The 27959-nt window shown below is 38.6% G+C and overlaps 1 protein-coding gene across 1 annotated transcript; it reads right to left on the reverse strand.

Moving 5' to 3' along the window:
• Positions 1 to 175: 175 nt before the first annotated feature.
• Positions 176 to 27216, reverse strand: ASPM (assembly factor for spindle microtubules). Its single transcript, XM_058842830.1, has 29 exons — positions 26914 to 27216; positions 25512 to 25655; positions 23790 to 25137; positions 21793 to 21894; positions 20903 to 21049; positions 20035 to 20280; positions 19813 to 19880; positions 19123 to 19264; positions 18915 to 19045; positions 18486 to 18661; positions 18241 to 18386; positions 18077 to 18162; positions 16549 to 16764; positions 15489 to 15699; positions 15259 to 15404; positions 15028 to 15156; positions 13982 to 14176; positions 8455 to 13080; positions 7332 to 7481; positions 6875 to 7041; positions 5851 to 6010; positions 5149 to 5358; positions 4486 to 4635; positions 2929 to 3120; positions 2291 to 2483; positions 1661 to 1815; positions 933 to 1109; positions 521 to 693; positions 176 to 442 (listed from the first exon to the last, which is right to left on the reverse strand). Exons 1-29 carry the CDS (start codon positions 27214 to 27216, stop codon positions 337 to 339), a joined length of 10395 nt encoding a protein of 3464 aa, XP_058698813.1. The 3' UTR covers positions 176 to 336.
• Positions 27217 to 27959: the final 743 nt, after the last annotated feature.

Here is a 27959-nt window from a genome sequence, read left to right on the forward strand (position 1 = left end):
TACAAATGGAATTTTAATAGAATTCTACAATATCTAATCAGAGTGAAGAATCCCATGCTATTTGTAATATTCACAGTTGTGTGACAACAACATATTGCCAGTGAAATTTCCAGTAAAATCCAGTGAATAGATTTTATTGTACAATTGCTTTTGACAGTAGTACAAAATAGGGTTTCAAAACTGTATGCAATATGAAAAGTTACCAAAAAATGTTAACGCCAACCTAAAAAAACATTTTCAAGGGTAGTTTAACACTTATTTGCTTTTTTCAAAATCATTTATCCATTTACTACATACATACTGTACAAATACATCTTCCTATACATCATTTACATTTCAGAAGCAGGCAATGCCAAGTGTGTCCATCACCATCACAATTGCTTGCAGAGGATCCACGACTTCTTGCATGTTATCTCTTCTCAAGACCCAGTCTGGTTTAATCCTGTGAAAAGATTAGTAGCTTGGATTAAAAGATTTCAATGTCACAGCAGAAATAAAAGACTAATTTTTAAGCACTTACCTTGAAACTGTTTTTATTCTTAGAGGAGTAACTGGAACAGAGCAGCTCCCACCTAAGGCAGTGCTTGTTTTCTGCTTCATAAGTATTCTCTCTGCATCCATCCTGTGTTTCCGAGCTGTGAGTTTAAACAGGCTCTGGATGCAAGAAACAGTTCTTGGCATGCCTCGGATTTCCTGAGGAAAGGTGAAAACAGCACACAGTCAATACTGCAAGTTCAAAAGCAGCTTAAATCAAGAAAATATGAGTGTGTTCACCATCTTGTAAATGTGTTTTTTTTAAACCAATGTTTAGTCAAAATTAATATTACAGTCATAACGGGTATGGGAGAGAAAAAAAAATTACAAACACCACTAAAACATGCGAGAAAAGTATGTTAAATTAAATTATTAAACCCAAAACATTGAGGTCTTACCAAAGCTCTTTTTGAGTCCTTTGAGAGGATGGCCAGCAAACAACAGGTCTTTGTGAAAATGCTTCCTCCCTTCTCTGAAACTTTGTCTCCAGCTTTGCCTCTGTACATTTGCAGTAGGTCTAGTAAAGTATCTATAGAATTTTCAGCTTCATAAACAGCTTGAGTAGTTCTTTCATACTGTTAAACAATAAAGAGGAAAGAAAGTTTCGTGATAGACGGATCTTTAAAATATCCTTAGTTTACAGGGTACTACTTAGAGGTTAGAGGAAAAAGCAAAGCTCATATTCTCCCCTAGAATAAATTTGTAACTGAACTGGTATCCAAGCAATACAAATTGCTCCTGTATTTACACAATCATAACAGACTATAAAAAGGTGCCTTTTGTGCTTCCTCCCTTGTTTAGAAACCCATAGAATCCGATTTTACATTTAAAATAAATTAATTAGAATAATTTCAGAGAAATTTAAAAATACTCATGGTACCTTGCAATGCCTTAAAAGCCATGAAATAATTTTTTCACCAAAAACCTCCATATAACTGTTACAAGGTAAATAAATAACTGGTTTCAAAATAACAGTGCAAAATCAGAACCTATTTTTATTCAAAACTACTACTTTTGTTGTTCCAGATTTATTCAGAAATGTTGTGGATAAACAAGTACTGCTTGTGGAGTAGTAGCAGTAGTAGCCTACTGCTTATAAACCTGCAAAAGAAAATATTCAAGTTACCTTTGAAACATTGAGTAGAACCTGAACTGAGTATCTGATCACATCCATGCATGGAACACTACGGTTGCAGTTTCGAATCAGAACAAAAATACTGAAGATTGCTCTGCTCTGGGCCATATTCTCACAACACAGTGGGGACAGCCTGGTAGCCACTTCTAAAACAATTAAAGAAAACAAATAGAGAAAAGTCTGAAGTTCAAGCAAAATAATTGTAAGCCAGGATTTTCTCAATTTTTAAGTAAAAGTGAAAGTAAAACTGCAATTATTAAGTGTTTCTAAAGCAATAATTTTAATATTCCAGACTAAAAATTAAGTAGATGATCCATAAAATGATCCATAGAGAACATATACTGATAGTAAAAATGGTAATAAACTTATGTTAGGTATAGCACTACTAGAGCTGATGGGAAATTAGAGCAATCATACAGGATTTCCTATCTCTACATAACCATTCAAATATTGTTCTTAAATCAATAATCTAATTTTAGTCTGGAAAACCCTCCATTATACCCTCCAACACTCACATTTTATGGTCATGCAGAAAGCCTAAATATTATGAACTCTCCTCAGCTGAAAAAATCCAGTTTTTATAATTCTGAAAAAACAGTTATAATAAAACAAAATACTGACCAAGATGCTTCAGTGCTGCAAGAATGTAGGAGAGATGTTTGTATTTTAGAAGGTGGTCAATTGCAATTGCAGTTCTGTTGCCCAGTTTGTTTTCTTCTCTGCTCTTTTCTTTGGCCTTTTCTAAACTGCGTCTTAAAGCTCTGGTTTTTGCTGTGTCAGTCATTTTTCTCCAAGAATATCCCCTCCACAATGCCTACAGGAAAGGAATTCCACAAAGAGAAAAAGTTGTAAAGAAGAGACAAGACAACAGAACTTTCATCACCATTCCAAATCAGTTTTACACAAGTCTGACAAAGTACTGAATGACCTTTGGTATTCAATTTTAAGTCATTAACACTCAGTGTTTATCTTTCAAATACTGGACTTTCAAGACAAAAGGCAAAAAAATTCCATGCATATTCAGTCCACACACACTCTCCCAGCCTAAGTCATCTCAACCATTATCTGCTTAGTTTTCCTTCATGGTCTGTTTGCCTTCAGCTTTTATGGCTAAACCAAAGCTGACTTGGCTTGCAATTTCACTGATAAAGTCATCAACCAAAGCAAAGATCTTTTCTCTCCCCAAAAACCCATGAGAAAAAAAAACCAGATAATAAAAATAAACCCAAACCTGTTATTTTCTTACATAAGGTGTTTACCTGAAATTTAATTATTCCCACTGCAAATTTCCTCCTGCGCCTGCAGGCAAGGAATCTCCTCACATTTCTCTGGATTACGGTTGCTGCCTCATTCCTGTGATTCAGCCAGCTTCGAACCACACGTTGTAACTGAAGGAGTCTTTGATAATTTCTTAAAAATCTCTTCCGTTGCATTTTTGCTCGGAACCATCTCTGTTTAAAATGAAAGCACCTTTCTGTTTATTTAAAACTTTTCCCCTTGATTCCCTTTTCCCACCCTAAATGAGCACTGATAAAAACTGAGTGTTTTAACACAAGCTGACAGATACAGGCACTATAAACATCACCAGTCACAAATAATCTCTATGACTTTGATTGGCCTTGGATAGCTGAAATGCAAGACCGCAGAATGAAATCTTAACTAGGAGCCACTATGGAAGCATTCTGAGGAGAGAAGGGCAGAGAAGGAAGGGCGGAGAAGGAAGGGCGGAGAAGGAAGGGCGGAGAAGGAAGGGCGGAGAAGGAAGGGCGGAGAAGGAAGGGCGGAGAAGGACGGGCGGAGAAGGACGGGCGGAGAAGGGGATAGATAGAGTGGTTTTCAGTTAGATGGGACCTACAATGATGATCTAGACCAACTGTATGACCACTTCAGGGCTGACCAAAAGATATAATATTTATATCTTATAATAGATATAAATGCACACAGCATTACTATGTCATAAGAGTTCTCTTTCTCTTGGCTAGCTTTTAAGGAGAACCACCACTCATTTTTCTCACTTCCCAGCTCTGTTTCTTCCCTTCTATAAACAAAGAAGGGAGATGGTACTGTGTACCAAATCAGAGAAAAAAAGCCCTTTTCCATCCATTCTCTCTTTCCCTAAAGGGAAAAATCTAACTTATGGGGAGAAATAACAGATTTTATACATGGAGAAGTAGTAGGGCAAAGTTTGCCATGATATCCCTGACCAAAGAACAGCTATTTCAAAGCTCCCATTTTAGCCTTTCCATTTATCCAGTGCTGGCCTCCCATACTGGAACTAAGCTAATGGTCAGTTTGGAGACCTGGAAATTATTTTTATAATTTAGCAGTACTGTAAAGAAGACCTGATTTTGATCTTGTTTTTAGATAAGTAAAACCTAGTTTTATTAAAATGCTGCAACCTAAGCAGGCTCTAATACCACTGGCAGATCAGAAGCATCCAGCCAAATAAATCAGTATCCCAAGGGACTGTTTATGTAAGGAGATATTCGACATTTCACAAACCTTACAGGTTGGTGTCTGATCTTTTCTACCTCCAGCAGGATATAAAGAAATAAGCTAAGACAGCACTTAGATTTATTTAGCAAGCTTAAGGGTCTGAAAAAAACAAATTGTCCTATCCATCCTAAACTTTAAAATACTTTATAGCCTCCAGAGCTTGCTTTGCCGTGCATAAGCAGTGTTATTTAGTAAATCATAGTCTCCATTATTTAGCCTTATTTTCACATGTGAAGGAACTACACTGTCTTAGTGCTACAGCTTAGCTCATTGAAAACAAGTTACTGTTATACAAATCATTCAGCCTTAATCAGAACAACCTGTATTATAAGAACAGATGAGATGTGTGTCTGTCCAAGTTTTAAGGTGAGGTGAATCCTGTAGGCCCTTTGAATTTTAATTGCAGAGATATGATGATATGCAGCTGCTGTAAAATAAAGAAGTCTCTTCTTTTGTTTCTGATCTGAAATCTGTAGAGAGAAAACAAAACAGGGAACATCATTAATTTTCATACTCTGAGGTAGCTGGATGTCCACACAAAGAACATAGTCCACAGCAACATACTATTAGATACTGAAAATCACCTCAGAACTACAGTAAGCTACCTCTCTGCAGCACCAGGTCTCTAATCTAAATGGTAACACAGAGAAGTGATTGTAAGTAACATCACCAATACATAGCAGAGAACAATTTCATTGCAAGCCTATGTGTGAAGAGTTATTAGTTATAGGTAAGCCACAAAGATCTCAGAAGCTAAAACAATACCCAACAGTGAAAACCTACTTTAGTTCTAAAGGATTGTAAGGAAAGGCTCAAACTGTGTTTGATCTATTTTGACCCGCCCAATACTCAAAGCAACCAACAAGAATTTGATTTTAACACCGAGAAATCAAGGTTTCCTCTCCTTGCCAGTCAGAATTAATGGAAAAACAGCTCTAGAGGTACATTACATCCAAAGCAGTTTTAATTTGAATTATACCAACCTTTCTCCTGACTAAATAACCCCGAATAAATGCTTGCAGTTTAATGACAGCTCTTCTAGTCTTCCTGTATTTCAGAAATTGAAGCCTGCCTTCCTGCCAAGCCCGCAGATGCTTTTGGATAATTACAGCAGCAGCTTTTTGTTGAACAAATTTCCTTCTTGCCTTGAAACCTCTATATGCATTTTGGATCAGACATGCAGCCTGATGCTTCTGGAAAAGATATTAAAGAATGCATTGATAATTAAACTTCTGTTCATTCGTGTCAGGATCAATATACATTTATTTTTATTTCTACAGGTTTTTTTTCCATCATAAGAACAAAAATAGAATGAGCAATACAAGTAAACTCATATAATAGCAGTTTATATAAAATTAACTTTTACCATTTGGAAGGTCTTTTCACTTACCTAAATGGGGTCAAAATATGGGCTTAAATTTGCAAGCAATAAAGCCAGCAGAAAATTTGGCATTTTATTTTGGTATCAGTATATAGAGGGGTAATTCAACAATGAGAACTGTTCAAAATCAATAATCAATCCTGTTGCTTAAAGCAAAATGATATTTCTTATTTTGAGGATTGAACAGTCTTTGCTCTGGTTCCACCTTTTCTATGTTTCTGCAGACATTTATGACAAAATCACACAAATATATTGAAAACGTTTGAAGTAACCATGACACATGAGAGTACAAGTGAAAACATACCTCTCTTAGAAGTCTCCTGGCCCTGTACTGCCTGTATGCCAACTGAATCCTAACTGCAGCACTCCTGGTTGCCAGAAACTGCTGCTGAAGCATTTGTGCAGTGCGGGTCGCTCTCCAGACCCTTTGGATGGTAAGGGCGCAGGACCTCATTTTCAAAAACCTAACACGGAAATGCATTTTTAAGTAAAAGAACAGTGATGGTTTATGAAATCATTAAGACAGATATTGGAAAAGCAGAGCTGTTCTCAACCAGATCTTGGAACACAAATTTGGGAATAGCCAGCAACACTGGCAGAAAGATTGATTTTAAACAGAAGATACTTTCTGGTTTCCCATAGGAGGTATTTCCCTAACTTCCTGCCAAAGGAGGCTGGGGAGGGACACAGCAGTTTGAAAGGTATTGGACAGATTGACATACAACAGGTTCATAAAAGGATAATAAAAGGAATAGGCAGGTATGTTTAAAAAGCCGGGATGCTGAGGAAGGATCTTGTATCACTGAACAGCATCCCCTACTGCTACTGGCATGGGACAGTTCAGAATGAGATGAGCTACCAGGCTGATCTCATAGCAAAATAAACATAAATCAGTTTAACTGTTGCATTGTGGATTAAGATGAAATAGTTTTTCAACCTACAACCGTATGCTGGAATTTTAACAATATCCTGAACATTTTTCTTGCAAAAAAGAGAAGAGAAAAAAAGATCAAGGCCTACTCTTTCTAGAGTAATAGAAAACATACATTTATATGCTATAAATATAACATATATTTAAACAATAAATAAACATAATTTAAACTTGTGAAGGAGCTTCCACTCTAGGAAAACAATTAAATGTAATGAAAATCCTGTGCAAAAGAATAACCCCACCTGCACCCATAGGGTTATGCTCACACATGTTACAAGGATGCTGCAGGAGCAGAGCCTGAGAACGTGCAGAGTTCTAAAGAGTGCAGTGCAGCACTAAATAATTACATAATAAAAGCTTTGAGAAGTGGAATGATGTATCTCAGATTCGGTATTACCGAGTCCGCAGCTGTTTGGCTCTGAAGTGACTCTGGATAACAAGGGTAGCTCTGAGCACAGACGTGTATTCCTTTCGTGCCTTGTGACCTCGGAACCATGCTTGGATGACTTGTGCTGCTCTCATTTTGCTAACCCACTGCCTGGCTTTATAACCTCTGTATGCTGCCTATTAGACAAATACAAATAAAAATAAATCAGAACTGTTAATGGAATGAACAAAATTAAAAAGAAAAATATCATATCAACAGGAACAATTCTTAGGATTCCTATCTCTAAAATACTACAAATATAAATTTCTCATAACTAGAGGTTTTCAAAAGCAAGTGAAACATATTCAGGGAAATACCACAGATGCCACTCTTTAATATTAGTCTGCAAAAATAACTATATTGTGCAGAAACAAATACAAGAGAGAAAAAAACCCAAACACTCAATTAAAAACACTTTTATGATTACCTGAATTGTAATGGCAGCTTTTTTCATTTGATGGAATCTGTGCTGATCAATATTTCGCATCCGATGGGCTCTGTAGTGCTGCTGTATTAACACAGCAGAAAACTTGCACAGAAGATATTTCTGTCTCTGAATAAATCCACGGAAAGAGGCCTTCAAAGAAAAAGACAAACTTGGAATATTTCACCACTTGCATCATATCAGCTGGGAATGTTTGCATATTTCTATGTACAGCTGTACTCACTGGCTTATTATAAAAACAGCAATAGAAATAAACATATTTCCTATGTCAAAATTTATTATTTTTTCTACCTTTTAAGGAAAGTAACCATCCTTATATTGTTCAGGATGTACAAGTTAAACACTCAGAAAATAACGAAGCAGCTACCAATCTCCCCAAAATATGGAGGTGAGGAAAGCACATCTGCTTTCAATCAGTTAAGTATAGCATGTGGTCTCCAACAAGAGAGTAAAACCAACCTAAGAAATTCTTACAGAATCCTTGAATGGTTTGGGTTGGAAGGGACTTTTAAAGATGGTCTAATTCCAACCCATCCAACATGGGCAGGGATACCCATTAGATCAGGCTTCTCAGTGAATCACAAATTTTTATGAGAGATGATTTATTTCCCTTTCTTCCTTGATTTGGGGGAATTTCCCTCCTTAAATTCCTCTTTAAGATGTTAGTTAGGCACTTCAATTAGTCTAGGGCCAATTAGTAAACCTAGGAGGACTAACATGATTGATTTACTCACACTTTTCTAAACATGAGTCCTTAAAAATGTAGCAATCATTTTTTTGGCCATTTATGTTCACTTTATACCCAGTATACCCACTTTATACCAGTGCCCTCTCATACAATACATCAAGACAGCTTTCATTCATTTTCCCATCAAAGAAAACATTCATCAAGCCACTAATATTCAGACGTGAAATTCAGTTGTCTTAAAGAACCTTATTTCTGTGTTCTGTGGTAGTGAGTTTTATACATCTGCCCTGTAATACACTTCAGAAACTGATTCTCCTTTAGCTTTAAACTGTGGTTTGCAAGAACAGTAAATCTTTAAAACACCAACAATATGAAAAACAAAACACTCAAATCCCCGTACTATTAATTCAGAAGTACCTGAATTTTAATTGTGCTTTCTTTCATTTTATGAAACCTCTTCCTTTCAATGTATCCTCTGACTGTGGCCTGCACAAGGATAATGTTCCTCCGGGTTTGTAAGTAAGTCATTCTCTGGTGCTTCACAGTCAGGTGGGATCGGTAGTGCCACTGCAGGACAACTGCTGCTTTTTTATAGTTCATATACTGTGATTTACATTTATGCATTAAGTAATAGGATTGCAATGTAACAGCTGCTGCTCTGAGTTGGATGTATTTTCTACGCTGCAGAGCCATCTGAAGAAAAGACTGAATCTTTCTTGCAGCTCGTAGTTGCCTTGCTGTTTTTCTTGCTTTCATAGCTCGGAAGGCAGACTGAATAATGACTATTGCTCGTCTTTGAGCCAAGTATTCTGCCCTCTGTGAACGAGCCCTGAGACACCGTCTGTACCACCTCTGAACAGCAACTGCTGAGCTCCGGATCAGTGTATAGCGAGTCCGTGCTCTTCGGCATCGGTACATGGACTGGATCATTACTGCTGCTGATTTCTGTGCAAGAAAGTATCTCCTCTCCACACACATTCGTAAGAATGATTGAATGCGCCGTGCAGCAGCATTGGCTTTATATAACTCCCTGGCTTTCCTAGCACGAAAAGCAGCTTGAAGGCAAATGACGGCCTTTCTTATATCCGCATAATTTCTCATGGCAGCTTCTCTTGCCATTTTGGCTCTGAACCTCTGCTGTGTAACTGTGGCAGCCCAGCACAGCTGTTTGTAACACCTACGCTGTACATACATGCGATAGCTGGACTGTATTACAACTGCTGAAACATGCAGGAGTTTCAGTTCCTGCCGTGCCTTCATTCCTCTGTATGCTGCTTGAATAACAAGAACAGAACTCTTCATTGTCAGATACTTCTTGCGTTGGTTCTTTCCTTTCAAATAGGATCGAGAATAGTTCTGTATAACCATAGCTGCAATTCTCATATTGTGATAGGCCCTTCTATCCCTGAGCATTCTGTAAGCTGCCTGTATTGTACTGGCAGCTGAATGCATGTGCTTGAGACTCCTCCTCACCCTGACACCTCTGTACACAGCCTGGATGCGAACAGCTGCTCTGCGGAGACACTGATATTCCAGAGCATGCTGCTTTGCCAGAGCCAAAGCTCGGTACCGTCTCTGAAAGACAAGAGTAGCTGCTTTAAGAGAGAGATATCTCTGACGTTCTCTGAAGGCTTTAAAGTTTTTCTGAACCACAGTTGCAGCACGGTGCATTTCTTGCCGTTGTTTTCTTGCTTGCATGTGTCGAAAAGCCCTCTGGATACAAGCTGCTGCTTTCTTTAATGAAGTGTAATGCTCTACAGCAATTTTTCTGAGCCTGTGGGCTCTGTACCTCCTCTGTATTAGCTGGACTGCCCACTGAACTCTTCTGTAATGACAGTACTGCCTGTACATTCGGTAGTTTCTCTGTATTGTAAGTGCTGCCTCATGTTGTCTCTTCAGGAAGCATCTTGTTTTCATTCCTCTGTAGACAGCTTGAAGAACTAAAACAGAATTGTACAGTTTTAAGTACTTTTCCCTCTCACGCTTCCCTTCTCTGTAAGCTCGATAACGTTGCTGTATGATTACTGAAGCAAGCCTGAGTGCTTGATAAGAAGTGTAAATTTTACGCATTCTTAACATTGCTTGAATAACTGTAGCAGCTTGATGCATTTGCTGCATTTTTTTCCTAACCACAAATCCTCTATAAGCAGACTGTATGATAACAGCGCCATTAAGGAGAGAGATATATTTTTGACGCTGAATATTTGCTAGTTTTGTTGCTCTGTATTTTCTCTGAATTACAACAGCAGCTGACTTAATGGAAAGAAAACGTTTTCTTTCAAGGAAAGTTCTAAACCTTCTTTGAATAATCATAGCTGATTCATTCATGGTTCTGATGAGTCTTCTTGTTTTCATACCACGGAACGCAGCCTGGAGGCGCAGTACAACATTTTTCATAATCATGTAGTTGTGAACTTGTGCGTCTCTCTCCTTACAAGCACGGAACCACTGCTGAATCTGCCTTGTTGCAAGCAAGAACTTTCTAAAATCCCTCTGTTGTCTGTACATCCGATAATAGGACTGGATTATTGCTGCTGACTGGTGCATAGTTTTTAAGTCTTGTCGGACTTTCATGCCTCTGCAAGCAGCCTGGAGGATAATAACAGACTTTTTTAGTTCCAAGTACTTTTTGCGTTGTACTTTACCTAAACAAAATGCTCTGTATTGCCTTTGAATTCGTATTGCTGCCACTCTCATTGACTGATATTTTATGCTCATGCAATACATCTTAAACATGGCTTGGATGCAAACAGCTGCTCGGTGCATACGCTGAACCTGTTGCCTCACTCTTACACCTCTGTAAATCGCCTGCACTTGGACTGTGACTCTTTTTAAAGACAAATACCTCTGCCTTTGACATTTAGCATGAACAACTGCACGATAACGCCTTTGAACAGCTATAGCTGCAGATCTAAGTCTTTTGTATTCCTTCTTGACCAGGTAAGATTTGAAGGCAGCTTGTATAGTTGTAGCAGCTTTGTTCAGTTTGTTCAGTTGTCTCCTCACAGTCATCCCACGGTAAGCAGACTGCAAGACTAACACAGCTGCCTTGGTTTTTAGATAAACTGCCCGTTCAGATTTTTTCATACAGTAGGCTCTGTAGTATTTCTGAATCATCAAAGTGGCTTGTCTTAGTTTCTTGTATTTTACTTGATTTATGTGCATTCTGTAATAGGATTGAATAATCATTGCAAGATGATGTTTCTTCTGATACCTTCTTCTCACAGCTTTTCCCCTCCATAGTGCCTGAAGACACACTGCAGCATTTTGCAGCTGAACATATTCTTGCCGCTGTCTCTGGCCTAGAACTTTGGCTCTGTAATGCCTTTGGATGGTTAGCACAGCGTGCTTCACAAGTCTGAACTTCTTCACAGCCCTGAATTTTCTGAAGGTAGACTGTATCCTAGTAGCAGCAACATGCTGCCTTTGAATCTGCTTTCGCACCTTCCAGCCACGAAAAGCTGCTTGTAAAGAAAGCACTGCTGCTCTTGTCATTAAGAAGTTCAGTCTTTGCCTCTTACCACCCTTACAATTTCTGTACCACCTCTGAATCACAATGGAGGCCTGAACCATTGCCTTGTCTTTCACTCGTGCAGCATGAGCTCTAAAAGCAGTCTGGATTTTAATAGCAGCTCTGCATTCAAGTTTGAGCTTTTTGCGTGTTTTGTAACCCCTGTAGGCTGCCTGTAAGCACACAGCAGCTTTTCTAACTTGCAAGAACTCCTGCCTGTGACACCGGGTCTTTTTGCAGGCACGATAACGTTGTTGAATGACAATGGCAGCACTATAGATGTTCAAGTACTCTTGCCGGCCCCTTTTCATTCTGTAGCAGGCCTGAAGTAATACTGCAGCCTCCCTCCACCTTTGTATTTGTTTCCTGACAAGATAGCCTCGAACTAGAGCCTGAATTCTTATGCAACCTTTCTTCAATTTCCTATAATCTTCTTTAAATTGAAGAGCCTGTCTCTGAGAGCGGTATCTTCGCTGGACGTAAACTGTTGCTTCTCTCAGTGCACAGTAATGCTTACGGACTCGCCTCATCTTTGCAAAAGCTTGAATCTTCACTGTGGCATCTCTCAAGTTTTTAAATCTCTTCCGGGCAACATAAGCACGGAAACTGGACTGAACTTTGATCACGGATCTCAGGATATGAGCCTGTCTCCTGGCTTGCATCCCTCTGTAGGCAGACTGGAGAACAATGGCAGCCAGGCGTACCTTTTGGAAAGCAGCAGTTGCCTTTTTAGCAGCCAGGTGTGTCTTATACTGGGTTTGAATTACAGAAGCAGCATTTTTAATCTTTTTGTATCTTTTTACTTGTTGGTATTTTCTCAGGTGTGATTGCAATGTAGTAACAGATTTTTTTAACTGCAGGAATTTTTGTCTCTCTTGTTTCATTCTCCATAGTGATTGAATAACACTCACTGCTTTTGCTTGTCTGTACAGCTCTCGTGCTTTCATGCCTCTAAAAGCAGCTTGGATAACTATCACCGCTGCACGCTTTTGCAAATAAGACTCTCTCTCAACTTTGCCCAGTTTATAAGCTCTGTAATACTGCTGAATTGTCACTATCTTTGCCCTGTGCTCCTGGTAAACACGTCTGGCCAGCTGACCCCTGTACCAAGCCTGAATCTTGATAATAATGTGCTTAACATGTAGATATTTCTTCAGGTCTCTGCGCATCCTGTACCAAGACTGTATGACAACGGCGGCCCTCCTTCTCTTAGCCAATTTTGAAGATTGCCATTTTTTGAAATAACTCTGAATCACCAAAGCTGCTTTAATTTTCTGTTGAATTTTGTATTTTCTCCATCTTCTGAATGCAGACTGAATAGTAATTGCTGAAGACTTTAGGATTCTGTATCTTTGCTGATGTATTTTTGCCAACTTGGTTGCTCGCAGATGTCTCTGAATTTTAACAGTAGCCCAAACAAGCTGTTTATATGCAGCAACAGACTTCACCATCCTTATCCTTGCTTGTACAAAAATAACAGAGTGTCTTAGCTGTAAGTATCTTTTCCTTGCAGAGTATCTCCTCCAATAAGCCTGCAGGTAGAAAAAAAAAAAATAGTATTTTCTTCATACTATGTTGAGTTAAGCATGAATGAGGCCTGTCATCTTCAGACTGTAAGATGTCTTATTCCTATACTTATCAGAACCACAAAGTATTCTGAGTCGGAAGGGACCCAAAAAGATCAAGTCCTACACTTGACTGAATGGCCCATACCCATGACTTTGGTATTATTGACACCATGCTCTGACCAACTGAGCTCATCTCTGGGTCTTAATCCCTAGGAAGTCAAATCCAGAAATCTGTTTAGAAAAAAAAAAAAAAAAAAAAAAAGCTAAATGTTTTTAAGCATTTTAAATTCTGGGAAAATTTGCCCTGGCAACAGCAGATTCCCTTTCACACTACCTGATAAAGCAGCAATTCTTTAATATCCATTCTAAAAAGTCTTAGGAGTGCAATATTTATCTTTGGGTAATGGTGGTGAAAGTATCTTGAGAAACTGAATTAACTGCCCAAACTACCATTGCCATGTCTGCCACTCTCAATGTGCCCACTGCAGGTAACGTAATGCTAGAAGAGTAATTTTAATTTTTTTTCAAAGCTTAAGTAATGTTCAGCAGCTGCAAAGAAGAAAACCAACACAATCCCATCAGTCCTTATATTAACTGTTTAAAGGCTCCATGTTTTAATGATGGTATTCCAAAACATTCACCAAGAAGGAATAATTGTTAATTTAATAGCATACTACCCTCTTTCCCTGGTAAGAAAAACTTACTAAACCTCTCAAAAGCAGAGGGGGGGAAAAATAATAAAAAAGGAATACATTTCTCAAAAGCATTAACTGCTGCAAGCAGCACAAATGGTCCTTAACAAGGCTTTTTCTTAGAGGTTTCAAGGGGTTTCCTTGCTGTATAATCTTGCTTTAGATTGTATTACCTGAATGACTGTGGCAGATTTATTTCTGGCTTCCTCCAGTTTTGCCTTTTCCAGATTGAAGAGAGTCCTCCTGGTCAAGTATCCTCTCCAGTGCTTCTGGATGAAAATGGCTGCATTCTCTTTTCTCAGGATATGTCGGCGAGCCAAGAAATTCATTGCAGATTTTTGAATTATCCGAGCAGCTCTGTCTCTTTCCTACAAAGAATAAATTTCCACTGAACATTAGCTATGGAATTTTCACTCAAATTTTTGATTTGAATAACCACCTACAGCAATTGTAAAATTAATTAATAAAAATAATGCCTGCAATGTTTAAAGGATTTTAAGTCTTTCTCCCTCACCAGCATCTTTACTATTAGTTATTTCAAAAGAGTTATAAAGAGAATGTTTTGTCATCATCGTTAAGGTTGTATAGATTTTATACAGTAAATAAACTGGAGATGAAAAAGCCTAAATAGAACCTCTGTCCTTTTTCTACACCAGAGATTCTCAGAATATTTCACTTGAACACTGTTCCATATGTAACATCAATATGTAATCCAGCAAGACACAGTGGTGGCATTTATAAGCCTTAAGGCGCCATAGCTTTAAAACCTTCACTAAATCTGGCATAACTACCAGAAAATCAAGATACAGAAATTCAATTCAAAAGACTGGTAAAGCTTAGTTTCTTAACAAAAATAGTAAATACATGCGGAAGTTTAACTACTCATCTCGTCTTAGAGTCATTGATAGGAACTAACTACTCCTTTAGATTTAATGAAGCAGTGCAACTATTTTATATTTGAAATATTGTGAGAAGAGTTTAAGGGGTGAAACATAAAAAAAGAACAGTAGCCTCTAAATACCTGTAATTACTTCAGAAATCTAAAAGAAAAGTGGAGTTTAGTAGATTACACCACCAAGAAGGCCGCATATTTTGATGATAGAAATGGCGCTCAGTTTAAATGCCAATATTAGTCCAACAAATCTGTATTTTCCATTGAATTTATATTCCTTTTTTTTCTTAATGTAGAAGCTATGAATATTGCACAAGCAAAGAGTACCTGAGAGAGTTTCAGTTGCCTTTTCAGCCTGTAGTTCCTCCAAGCAGCCTGAATTAATCGTGCAGCTCGAGTTTCTTGGCGAAGATCAAGAAGCCGTGAACACAGAAATGACAAGTAGGTGATAACAACCTACAGAAACACAGAACACAGCAGGGTAAGGGCTGTACAAAAGAGCAGGACATATTCACATGAGGGCAGAACATGTTGATATCAAATCTAAAGGCGTTTTACCTTCTCATCAGGAATTGTATTTGACATGTCTGTGTGATGAATCATTGCTGGTATCCCACCTAGGTCAGAAACTGCAGCATTGATCAGCTGGAAGTTTTGCTTTTCATTGTCCAAGAGTTCCTTGTATAGGACTGAGGGAGTTACAGCTTTGTAAAGACAAAATATTAGTCAAGTGAAATTGTGCAAAGAAATAGATTTTAACATAAACTTCTGTACATCAAATAACTCACTTTGATCAGACATTTCTTCTACAACATTTAGAGAAGTGTCAGACTCAGATGAGGACGAAGAGTTTAGTCCCACTGTAACAGTTCTTGAACATTCTACAGTTTGAGTTGTTCGTTGGCACACAGCTTCCAAAGGCATGTAGCAGGGGTGATAGTGATGAATCAAATGACATAATACTCTGCCATCTGAGAAACACACTGTGAAGTTTTCTACCTGTTAAATAAAATAAAACATATTCCTTAAATTCTAGTCAATTTGTATAAACTAGATATAGAATTTCTTCTCTTGTACCTTTAAATGTGACCAAGTGCAAAATGCTTTTTAACAACAAAAAAAATTAGGGAGCTAGTACTTCCTTTGAACATTTACTGTACAGTGACATACAGCTGTGAAAGCCCAGAAACAAAAGAGGTGTTGAGTCATAACACAGTCAATCTACAAGGGAAACATTTATGAAAACAATCTTTCTACAGCAGGATCCCAAATAAATCTCTATAGATACCTTTGCACTAGGTTTTCAACACAGAAATAAGTTCTGAATTCACATCAGTCCTAAGAGCTTGGTTTTACCCTTCAGAAAGACTAGCAGCCACTACTGTATTCTGACCACCGTCAAGTATCTGACCAGGGCTTCCTTTCTTGGAATGAGCAAACATATCCCTTCTAAACCAACATCTCTGAGGAGATGAACTGACCTTATCCCAACAACTAGCATAATTTTCATGGAAATTCTATGCACAAATACAAATGAAAGCTTAGTAAAAATCCACAAACAATTCCCATTCCAGCAAAAAATGCTCTGTTTTTAAAAAGCATTTTTATGCACAAGACTAAAATGGAAGAGAAAATTTTTTTCACAGATTTGTTTAAAAAGAGAGGTGCAGTTAAACTCACAGAGCAATGATTATTTCAAATCAGATGTATGTAACAAAGTCCAAAACAATATTTACAAATAATTACCGCTGGCTTCTACTACATATTCAATGGTTTGAAGAGCTCTGTTCTGTAAAGAATTACAACGGCATATGGCGTACTTGTGGAAGTGTACACAAAACTATTTACCTTGATATTGTAAAATCTACAAACAGCATTAACCCATTCCATCAGCAGCATCACATTTTCACTGTAAGTCTGAGATGAGAAGTTACTACTCTCTTCCTGTACTCTAAAGTAATTTGGAAAAGTCTTGACAGAACCCAATAGTGCTTTTCTCTTGTGTGTGCTCCTCAAAAACTCAATTTCTTCTTTTAAATGTTCCACATTCAGAAAAACATCGACCTGTTAGGAAGAAAAACAAAAAATGGACATGTCAACAGTCTGACATGTCCTGCATTACTGCTGCTGAATGCAGAGCTTTAGACATGGCATTTTAAAGAGAATCTCCACTCACTTCTTAGCAGTACCTGCAATACAACCAGTAGTAGACAATCTGGACTTGCCAGCAGAGATGGCAGATAAAAATCCCTAAATCTACCCTTCCCACTGTTCTGTGTAAAGGACTTACTGCATTAGTTAATAGCTGGGAGAGATAGGGAAGTTCCCTGTGTAATTTCAATTTGCTGTGCAATGAGGATACAACAATTACAGTCCTGCTTGCAGTTACACTGAGCTCATGTACCAAACCTCCTCTTTTGAGGGATTCCAAAAGGACTTGAGCTGGTTGGAGAAGAAGCAGCTTATCCACAGGGCTTGGATAAAGCCACTACTCACTCAAGTTATTTCTCCAATCAAAAGCAATGCAACTGTGACACATGCATCAGAAGATCTAACTGAAGGAAGATAACTACATAATAGTGTAACAGTATTTAAGAAAGAAAATAATTACCCTTGATTTTTATTATATTGTCCTATCTTAGCGATAGTTCTGTGGCTGAAGTCTTTAATATTCTTGCTTTATATATATTTAATTGCACTTACATTCCTGACTACTTAGTGGTGAAATTCCACCTCAACTTTTATCTTATTCTGCCTTTCATACATTATGTTCCTTCCAACTGGATTTGTCAGTTGGACACTTATTTTTAAAATACCCTCTGACTCAAGTTAACTATTAAAACAGCCTTAAGAAAACTATTTTTACTTCCTCTACCAACTTTTGAAATGTCATTGCAGTAAGAAATCTTCATTCTTATTTCAAGAATGTTTCACTGACAGTTTCAGATAAAAGGAAGAAAAAGTAGAAGGACTATAGCTTCAGACTACTCTATAACTGTCTTATCAGTGTAACCTCAAAATGTCCTTTTCAGTTACTAAGATTCTACCTGCAGTTTGAGATCAACATTATTTTACTTTTAAGTATCAATTCTGCTACTATTCAGCATAAACTCAGAAGTTTGTTTTTTTGCAAAAACTTGAATGAATGTGTAAGAAAAAGCACAGTTAAAACACTATCCAAGCTGTATTGTTGGAAACAATTAGCAATTTAGTAAAGTTTACATGGAACTTTGAATCTACAAAGCAAATAATTTCAGTCTAAAATTTGATTAGTAGAGGCTTTCACAAACATCAAATATTCCTGCAAGAGTTGTGTTTTCATTACTACGCCTTTGAAACTAGCAAAATCCAAACAAAATAAGCAATTGGATAGTACCTGGAAGGCAAAGACGATTTTCCACAGCAGTGCTAACGTTCGTTCCCTGTGTCTATCCACAATGTCCCTGGAGTCAATTGAAGCACCTATCAAATAAAACAAGGGATTAAAATGTGCAGTAGTTATCTGATGCACTTAGAATAAACTTGATTTCTTGGCCTTACCAGTTTCATCTTTCAAATGCACTCCTCGCTCTTTCAGGACATTGAGAACAATATCAACATTATGTATCTTCTGTAGCCGACTTACTGCAGGAACTCTCAGTTGTTTTGAAAGATTCCAGTTTTTGGTAAGAAGCTCCACTGCTCTCCTAACAAAGATAATTGCATGATTAATGTGTCTGAGGAGTTCACTTAAAGTATTATATAAAAGAAAATAAATATTTCAATAGAATTCTGTGTCAACGCACACAAGACGGATGCCACATTGTAAGTCCACAGCCAGGTTTGTAACAGCAAAATCAAATTCATCAAGTGGAGTTTGAATATGACTGACAGGTAGTCCTAAGAAACACAGATGGCGGGAAAGGTCACCTTCACCACTCAGGAAGTCCCGGGAAAATGCAAGCAAAAGGTCTTTGCTAGCCTAAAATTAAAAAAAAAAACAAAAATAACCTTAACACTACGATATTTGTCAATTGGAATACAATTTTCCCCCCTTGTACTTCCCCAATTACATTTCATATTTCCTTCTCTAGTTCTTAAAATTACTTATTTTTTAGAATTATTTTTAGCAAGTCACACACAGCTTTAACTTTTGTCAGATTAAAAACAATAAAAAAATTTTACACTGAGTCTTAGGATAATACTGGAAGGAGATATCAAATCACACCTCTCACCTTGAACTCTGCATCCTTACAAAAGAGGCAGGGGTCATGGTCAATCATTCTGGACTGTTTGGCACAATCCAGAAAGCAAACCAACAGCAGCAATTTTTTCAGTGTGAACTTTGACAAAGCTTCTTCATGACCTAAAATGATATAAGTCAGTAAGTGATAGTTTAAAAATTAAGTGCTACAAATAAACTATTTTAGAAGTAGTTGTTACCTTCCCGATAAAGGTGGGGCACGACAGGATGTCTGTATTCAGCTGCAATGTCAGGGTTCCACAGCAAGCGATTAAGGATAAATATTGCTAAACCCGTAACATCACTATTACTCTCCAAAGCTATCAGTTCTCCATAAATTGTCTAATATGAAAGAAGGGGGGAAAAAGCAGAATTAAGTATTAAAAGCTACCTTAAATGCTTTGTGATTTTTTTTGAACCATATACATTATTGAATTTCTAAAATAACAAAAGGCAATTGATCTCTAAATATCAAACAGTTTTCAAGTGAGTCCCTGAAAGGTATAGACAAAGGAAATTTCAGAAGATCTAATTTCATTTCAAAACATGTATGATCATCTATGTCTGAGAAATCAATCAGGAACTTCTTTTAGACAATGATATTCTTCTCCAGTTTAGTAAAGTGAAACGGCTAGTGAAACACTTTTGTGTTATTTGTCATGGAATTAACTTCCACTATACTTGATTAAATATTTCCTTCTCAATAAGGTAATCACTGTTTTAAAGCAAGTATGTTGTAACAATTTAAAATACATTCATTATGCTATAACTAAATTGAACCTACCTGAATTAGTATGACAGAAAGTAAAAAGAAACCCAAAACAACCTCTACTAAAAAAATGCTATATGTCATTTAAACTTAGATTATAGAATATACACAGCCCACTTACCTCCAGACCTATACGCAGCCATAATGGGTTGTAAGATAAAAGCCAATTAAGGACTTTCTGCCTTTCTCCTGCAAGAGAGCATCTTTTAATATTACATCCAGCAAACATTTCATATTAATGCAAAAATTTCTATTAACCAATTTTAGATTAAACAAACTCAGTGTATGAATAACCCTGTTTCTACTTACAAGAGGAGAGAATTCCAGGTTTCAGTCCTCTTACCTATGTCTTTCCAGAGGTGCCTGTCCCTGCGGACCAGCAGGCGCCTGCTTTCGATCTCCACCTCAAGTTTCTGGATGGCTTTGACCATGGTTTCGGAGGTGAACAGGCGGCAGGCCTCGCGCCGCAGCCTATTCAGCTTACGGCGAGCTGTGTATGCTTTTAGAGATGCCTCATCTTTTGTGGGTGCCTTAGGAAGGCTCATTTTGTGATGGTTCTCTTCCCCCAAGATAAGAGCAGTTGCATTTACTGTTTAAACATGCAGAAAAAGCATGCATTTACATCTCAAACAATTTTTTTACATTTATATCTCATTATTCCTCATTTATTTTTTCCCTTCTTTTAAGCTGACATTTTGTTATTTTTATTCTGACTGATGATTTATCCTTCAGGAAACTTGTCAGCTGTTGCACTATACATATGTTGTCAAGTACAAGAATAGCAGTCAACTATTAAAAATAAGAACACTTATTTAATAAGTGAGCAGTGCTAGGAATTCAGTTTCAAGATTAATGGTTCCATCCTCAGATTTTTCAAATGAAGCTAAAGATAGAGCAAAAAGTAGGTTATCCTTTTAGTAAAGTGCCAGCTATATTTTCCAGCAGGTGGGGATTCCCCACTCGCCACCCACTGTGGAGTGCCACAACCACATATTCCAGTGCATCCTTGTTGCAGAGCACCCTCCTCATGCAGAGATGTGCTGTGCTTGCCAGGAGCTACTGATCCATCCACACTTACCAGAAGGTGGAAAACATGACAACATGACCCTAAAAATGTTTAGTATTAAATGAGTACTACTACTCATTAGTGTTAATAAAGTATATTATATAAAGCCTAAGAAAATGAGAAGACAAAATTATTGTACTCTTACCTTGTGAGGTATTTGTTTTTACATTGAAGTCATCTGGGGTAAGTACAAAATTTAACCACCAGGTGAAACCTCGTTGCTGCTTCTCCTTCCACCGTTCATCATAAAACATGTTTTTAGCAGCAAAGGGCATTGGGTGCCTAGGGATGACTTAAAAAAAAAAAAAACCCAAAAAAAAAAACCTTGTCTTTGCAGTTCTTGTAATGTTTGATAACCAATATACATTTCACTGTGGAAAGGACTGATGTTTTAATTTAGCTCCATTTAGCACCGTAACTAAAATAGCAGATTGTTAAAATCTTCAGTGACTGGCAGGGACTAGTAAATAAATTTCAGCCACAAAACATGTCTTGAGTTGTTATAGCACTAGAACTAAGACAAGATACCTAGGCCATTTGCAATGGGGCAAGCCCAAACTGAACTGGAAGAACCAGGAAGAACCATTTCATAGATGCATAGATGCATTTTTTTAATCAGATCAACTCAGTACTCTTAACTGCAAAATTTTTATTTTGTTGGGAAGAAACTTTCTCTTCTGAGGTATTCTGTTGTTGCCTTAAAATGTTATCAGATATGGAAGATAACTGATATGGCATTTAACTAATAGCCATCAGTAAGTTGGGAGCAGAACTGTAATTTTAAACTTACAGGCCAATTTGAAAAAAAAGTAACATTTACTTATAGCTGATCATATGTTGCAACCAATTTTCTTATAAGTAGACAAAACAGATCACAAAAGATTGCATATAGTTTTCTGCTAGATTGAATTGATTCATTTCAGGTACTATCTTATACTTCATCAGCTCTAACCAGTTAGGTCTTACCTGACACCAGCAATACACTAGTTGTGACATATTGTTCAGTATTTTACCAAACACCAAGAATCTGCCTACCTGTTTTCACTGGTTTCACAAATGTCAGCTGTGACTGGGCCAATCCAGGCACATATTTAGTAATTCTCTTGGTAGCTTTAGATGCCTTCTGAAGTGAAGAACCTATAAGCATCAACACACAAATATCAACAGCAAATACATCAGTGAAAGTTAATGTATTAAAGTTCATACCACTTTAAAGTACAGAACTAGAGTAATTCCCCATGAACCATTCCAAAGATATCAATGATTTAAAAAGGGGAGGAAGATGTGTGGATGCAGGGAACTACAGACTAGTGAGCTCTACTTTTGTGCCTGGGAATATCATGGAACAGGTCCTCATGAAAAGGATGTTAAAGCACATATAAGACAAGGAGGCAAATCAAGACAGTGAGCATGGCTTTATCAAGGGCAAATTGTCCCTGACCTGTCTGGTGGCATTCTGTAGCAGAGTGGCTGACACAGTCAACAAGGGGAACTGACCGATGTTATCTACCTTGAGTTCTGTAAAGCCTTCCACACAGACCCACATGGCACTTCCATCTCCACATTGGAGAGATATGGATTTGGACGGTGTACCATTGGGAGGATAAGGAATTGCAGCCAAAGACTTGTGGTCCATGGCTGTGTGCCCAGGTGAAGGCTGGTGATGAGGGGTGTCCCTCAGGGATCTGTCTTGAGACTGGTGCTCTTTAATAGTTTATCAATGACAGTGACAGAGATTGAGCACACCCTTGGCATGTCTGCAGGTGACACAAAGCTGAGCTGTGCAGGTGACACAACAGACTGGGAGAAGAACTCAGAGAGGGCAGCCCTGCAGAGGAGGACTTTGGGATTCTGGTGTATGAAAAGCTGGACACGAGCCAACAGTGTGCACTCAGAGCCAAGGCGAATTGAATCCTGAGCTGTGTCAAGAGGGGGGCCAGAGGTCAAGGGAGGGGATTGTTCCCCTCTACTCTGCCCTTGTCCAGCCCCTCTAGGTTTATCCTAATGGATTAACAGAAATAACCTGGTAGATAACACTTTTTCCTGCTGCATATCAATACTTTCAATTTCAAAGTACGTTGTTTTCATGCAGACCATCTTAAAAAGCCTGACATTGAAGTGCATTACTGAAAGCCCCAAATCAAATCCAGGTCACAGAACAGATCATTTTACTGAAGAAAGCAGCATGTGCTATTTTGATCTGAAAGCCACAAGGAATTTTCCTGGTAGTTAAATTTTGCAAATTAAATTCATCTTTAAATCCCAGATCCTCATTCCTTTGACATTCCAGAGCATATTTGCGGTTGGAACAGTTAGAAAACCCAAAATAAATGGAAATGCAAGCTGTCAGCATTTTCTGATTTTCAAGCAACGAAGTATCAGCAAACAATAAGGCAGAGAGAACTACACAAGGCTAACAACAAGTTAATCACAGACAGTAAAAAGCAGGTAGAATGAAAAAGACTTAGGAACTTTTTCACTGGAAGGGTAGTTATCACAGGCTGCCCAGGAAAGTGGTGGAATCACCATCCCTAAAAGTGTTGAAAATGCGCATGGAGTGGCACCTGGGGTTATGGTTTAGTGGTGAACATGGAGGTGCCAAGTTAGTGGTTGGACTCAATGTTCCAAGAGGTCTTTTCCAGCCTTCGCAATTCTACTTCTGAAAATATGTGACAACAGCACTGAAGGCAAACATTCACAACGGTAAATGTACATGTGATAAATCTTTTGCAGTAAGTTTCCAGAAAATTTGATTTACATACCAAGGTCTCTGCTCAAGAGCTGTTAGATACTTTACCTATTATTGTCATTAACAAATTTACATAGGAATAAAGCAAATTTGAAGCCAATTACATAACCAAAACTCTAACCTAGTTTTCAGTTTTTTAAAACAGATACCTAACAAATTACAAAAGCCCACATTTCAGAGATATAAAATATTGCTGACTGTTGCTAGACAGTCCAGTTGCTATACACATTTCTTAATCAAAGGCATCTTTCAGAAAATGATAAATGAAGGAAACACGGCTCACCAGCTTTCTTTCTCTGCCCTACTGTCTCTCCACTCATGGGTTTGAAGGCTGATGGTCGTCTGGCCCTGTGTGTTTTATTGTCCATGCTAGAGGTAAGAGCTCTTTTTCTTTCCACCTCTTCCACATGCACTGGAGCTGTAACTCTACTGTTTCCTACGTATGTTTCACTTTTCCTCTTTCGACACAAAGTTGATCCAGTAGATGAGTTTACGTTGTCATTGTGACACTTCTGTTCAGATGAAATGGGAGCTATAACTGGAAGGTATTTAGATGTTTCTGCTTCCATATGTCCATGCACCACATTAACACATCCAAGTATTGCTTTATTAAGGCATTTTTTAGATTTTGGTTGGTGGGTTTCTGTTCTTGTTTCTTCAGTAGCACCAGGCTTACTTTTTATGACAGTGACAGAAAGGATTGGGCGCTTTTTTGTTTGCTTTCTCTGAGGGGGACTGTTAGCCTGAAGTTCCTCTGCAGAGCGAAAACTGCAGTGATCTTCCTTGGGTTTATCACAATCAAATGCCTGTGATTTTACATTATGCAGCTCAAAGACTTCATTTAAGCTATGTTCTATGTGAACATGTGTTTCTGTCTCTACACCTCCATCTTTATTCCATTTTGAGGGTAGAAATCTCTTAACAACACAGGTCTCTGTGGTGGACGATACTAATGCTTCCTCAGGCTTAGGAGTCTTTGATGGCTTATCTGAAAAATTGTCCTTCACAAATTGATCAGGTGACAGAATTGGAAAAGGCTGTTCTATTACATTTATATCCACTTGATAATTGCCACTTACAAAAGCATCTGGACTCAAAATTCTCCTTGTACTTAAAACAGGTGCAGAGGCTGAGTGTTCCTGAGTGGAAACTGGTGAGAGTGTAAAATTAAGAACTCCGCCATCATTTGAAATTGGCAATTGCGCTAATCCAGCATAACTGGAGGCACTTTCAGGTTGCAACTGATTGTGCTCAGTAACGCATTTATTGATGTTACAGATATCAATCTTGGACAACTCCTCATTTCCAGAGGCATCAATATCCCCATACGTAGTAGATCTTCTCAGGGCAAGTGGTGTGTGAACAGTACCGCCACGTTCCTCCAGCATTGGTGCAATAGGAGATGGAGGCAGCTGATTTTCTGTGTCAGCAAGAAGGTCATTTCCTTGGGATATACTATTCTGCACCGTGTTCTGATTCTCACATGACTGAAGGGGACTTCTAAGTCTATCCACCTTCTGAGAAACTCGAAATGTTTTATTAACATTTTTAATTTCTGAAGTACTCTTCTTAACGTCTATTGCAGATGTTCCTGAAGAGTTCTTCTTTTTTAATGTATCCCAAAGACTCTTCTGTAAAAGAACCAAAAATACGAGTTAGTGTCCTAGCTTTCTAAATTCTTCTACATGTAAAAGTAAACATTACTAGCATACCCATTCAAAGTTTTAAAAAATTATAACAAGAACCCCTGATCAAAAATTCACAATACCTTATTTTCAGGCTTGAAAACTGTTTATTTGGTCATGTTTCAGTTTTACTTTTTAAGCTGTAGTTTATCAGTACCTACTTTCCAACCCAATTAAAAAAAGTTGAGGACAACGGGCATTTCCACAGCATCATTTATTATTTTACAGTCATCCTTTGCTGAATTTTCTAGTAATAAAAACAGTATTTGCATCAGAGATGCCAAAGATACAGAATTAAGATACAACAAACACACACTCACCTTTTTCTTTGGGGGCTGCTCAGCAGCACCCAGGAGCACGGCTTGATGTTTTACGACGCCATTAACAACAAAAGTCACCAGTTCTCTGATTTTTCCTTCTTCTAATGGTGTCCACGTGACAGAAACAAATATTCTTTGTCCTGACTAATGGAGGAAAAAAAACATTTAATATCTAGCATTTAGGTACACTTAGGTAACATTGAAGATCCAGTAATCAACCAAACAATGAGCAGTATATAGAAGTAATATTTATTATGACAACATGAAATGATAAAAAATTGTTAAATGTTTAAATTCAGTTTTCCTTCTTTGACATGTAAATTTAAGCAACCCCTATCAAAAATGTTGACTTACTAAAAGGTTGCATAACTCTGAATCAAACTACCGTGGAAAACAAAAAAGAATACATATAAATATAACACATAGGAGAAGGTTTAAGTAAAGTTGAGTAGAAGAAATTACATAATTTTTGTACATATTAATGTGCAAATTAGAGTAATTTTGAGAAAATTATGGTGGGACAAATAATCAGAGGCTGATTAACTTAGGACCTTAGGTGATCCTAAATACAAGTGTCAACTTTTAAAGTCAAATCTGACATACAAGTGTCTTGAAAAAAAGTAAGACACTGCAAATTATCAAGGAAGTAAAGAAGCTTTCTATTCATTCATTTCTATTCTATTCCATTCATATGTTCCCAGAGGAACACATTATTCAAGCACTTTGCAGTGAGACTTTACTCTGGTTTTATAAGCCCATTGTTGCAAGACATGTCCAGAGTGTTTCTTCCTCTCTCACAAACATTCTGGACAGTTGGATAATTCTGGATAATTGTAGATGTATGTTCGTCTAAACTGTTCTTTTAAAAACTGGCATTGACTAGAATACCCACAGTTTGCATTTCCTTAGGTATCATAAACGTTTAATACTATTTTAAGCATGACTTGCTCTCTGTTGTGTCAACTAATCAACGTGCAGAACAGTGAACTGGCATCCTCTTCCCTCAGCCTTTTTCCTTAACATATGCCCTGAAACTTTTTGACAGGCCTCTATCTTTTAAACAACATTCCTAAGGAACAACAATAATTTAATTTTATTTTTTTATCCTCACTGTAAACACCTCTCTGTTGAACCAGGTTGTATGTGGCGCTTTCGCAGCGCTGACAGCCCCTAGCCCAATGGGCCCAACCCCGTCATCCCCAGCTGCTGCCGCCCTTCGAGGCGAACCGCGAGACACAACCAACACGCACCGCCCTCACCGGGGCCACAGCTCTGGGAACCCGCCGCACATCCCGGTGACTGGTGGCTACCTCCGGGCAGGCCCACGCCGCTCCTCCCTCGTCCCCCGGCTCTGCGGCCGCCACAGTTCCCAGCCGTCCCCTGGTGTGTCCCCCTGCCGTACCTCCACAAAGAAGCGGCGGTGCTCGATGCTGAAGCCCCTGGCAGCGCCCGGAAAGCGATCGATGACCACCTCGGCATCATCCTCGTTGGGGTTGTCGATGCCCAACAGACGCGTGCGGGAGGCGCCCACACGCAGGCAGCCGAAGCTGAGGAAGGGCGGCCGAGAAAAGTAGCTCAGGACCAGCACAGCGGAGTCTTCATCCGCGTCCTCCTCGCCACCCCGCGGGACCCAGCGCCGCCGGGAAGGCTTGTTGGCGGGGCCGCGGTCCCCCCGCGCCGCTGCGGTGACGGAGCCCGCGGCCATGGTCGGGCAGGCGCGGAGCAGCAGCCCTGTACAGGCAACACTGCCAACCGCCGCTCGCGCGTTCAAACCCAGGGCTCCGCCAATCCCCGCGCGGGCCGCGCCCATTAGCCCCGCCCCCCGCCCCTCAGCCAATCCCAGCGCGGCTCGCGCCCGTTCCAACCCGCCCTCTCCACCGTCCGCCAATCAGCGCTCGACGCTTCATTTAAACAGCCCGAGCTCGCAGGGCCGCGAGCACTAGCCGTGAGGTTCTGTGGGTTCGAAATCGATAAACAAAACAACAGCGCGGAGCAACTGCCCTGACGAACAGCTCTCCTCCCCACACTGAAAAAGAAACTAACGAACTAAGCAAAACCAGGATTTTTTTTTTTTTAAATAAATTTAATTTACAAAATATTTTAAAGTCAAAAGTAGAATGAGACACACACAAATCTGAAGAAAACACCGGCCTCATCTGCTTCTTTAATGAGCTTTGAAAGTGAAAGACACAGAATACTGTGTTTTCATGGTGTTTAAAAACAAAAGGGGGCAGAAATCAAAGCTTAGTGCAAGCACCCCTGCAACAAATCCTGTGAAGCACACAATGTTAAGACAAAAGAACCTTACTTTTCCATAGCAAACAAAATTACACATAGGACTGGGTACTTCCACATTTACAGTATACTTCCTAACTTTTCCTTACAGTGAAGGATTTCCCCTAAAAAGACAACCTTAAAGACTTCCATTTAAAATACCAACCTGTACAG

This window comes from Poecile atricapillus, chromosome 7 (assembly GCF_030490865.1).
Source record: "Poecile atricapillus isolate bPoeAtr1 chromosome 7, bPoeAtr1.hap1, whole genome shotgun sequence".
Taxonomy (NCBI): Eukaryota; Metazoa; Chordata; class Aves; order Passeriformes; family Paridae; genus Poecile; species Poecile atricapillus.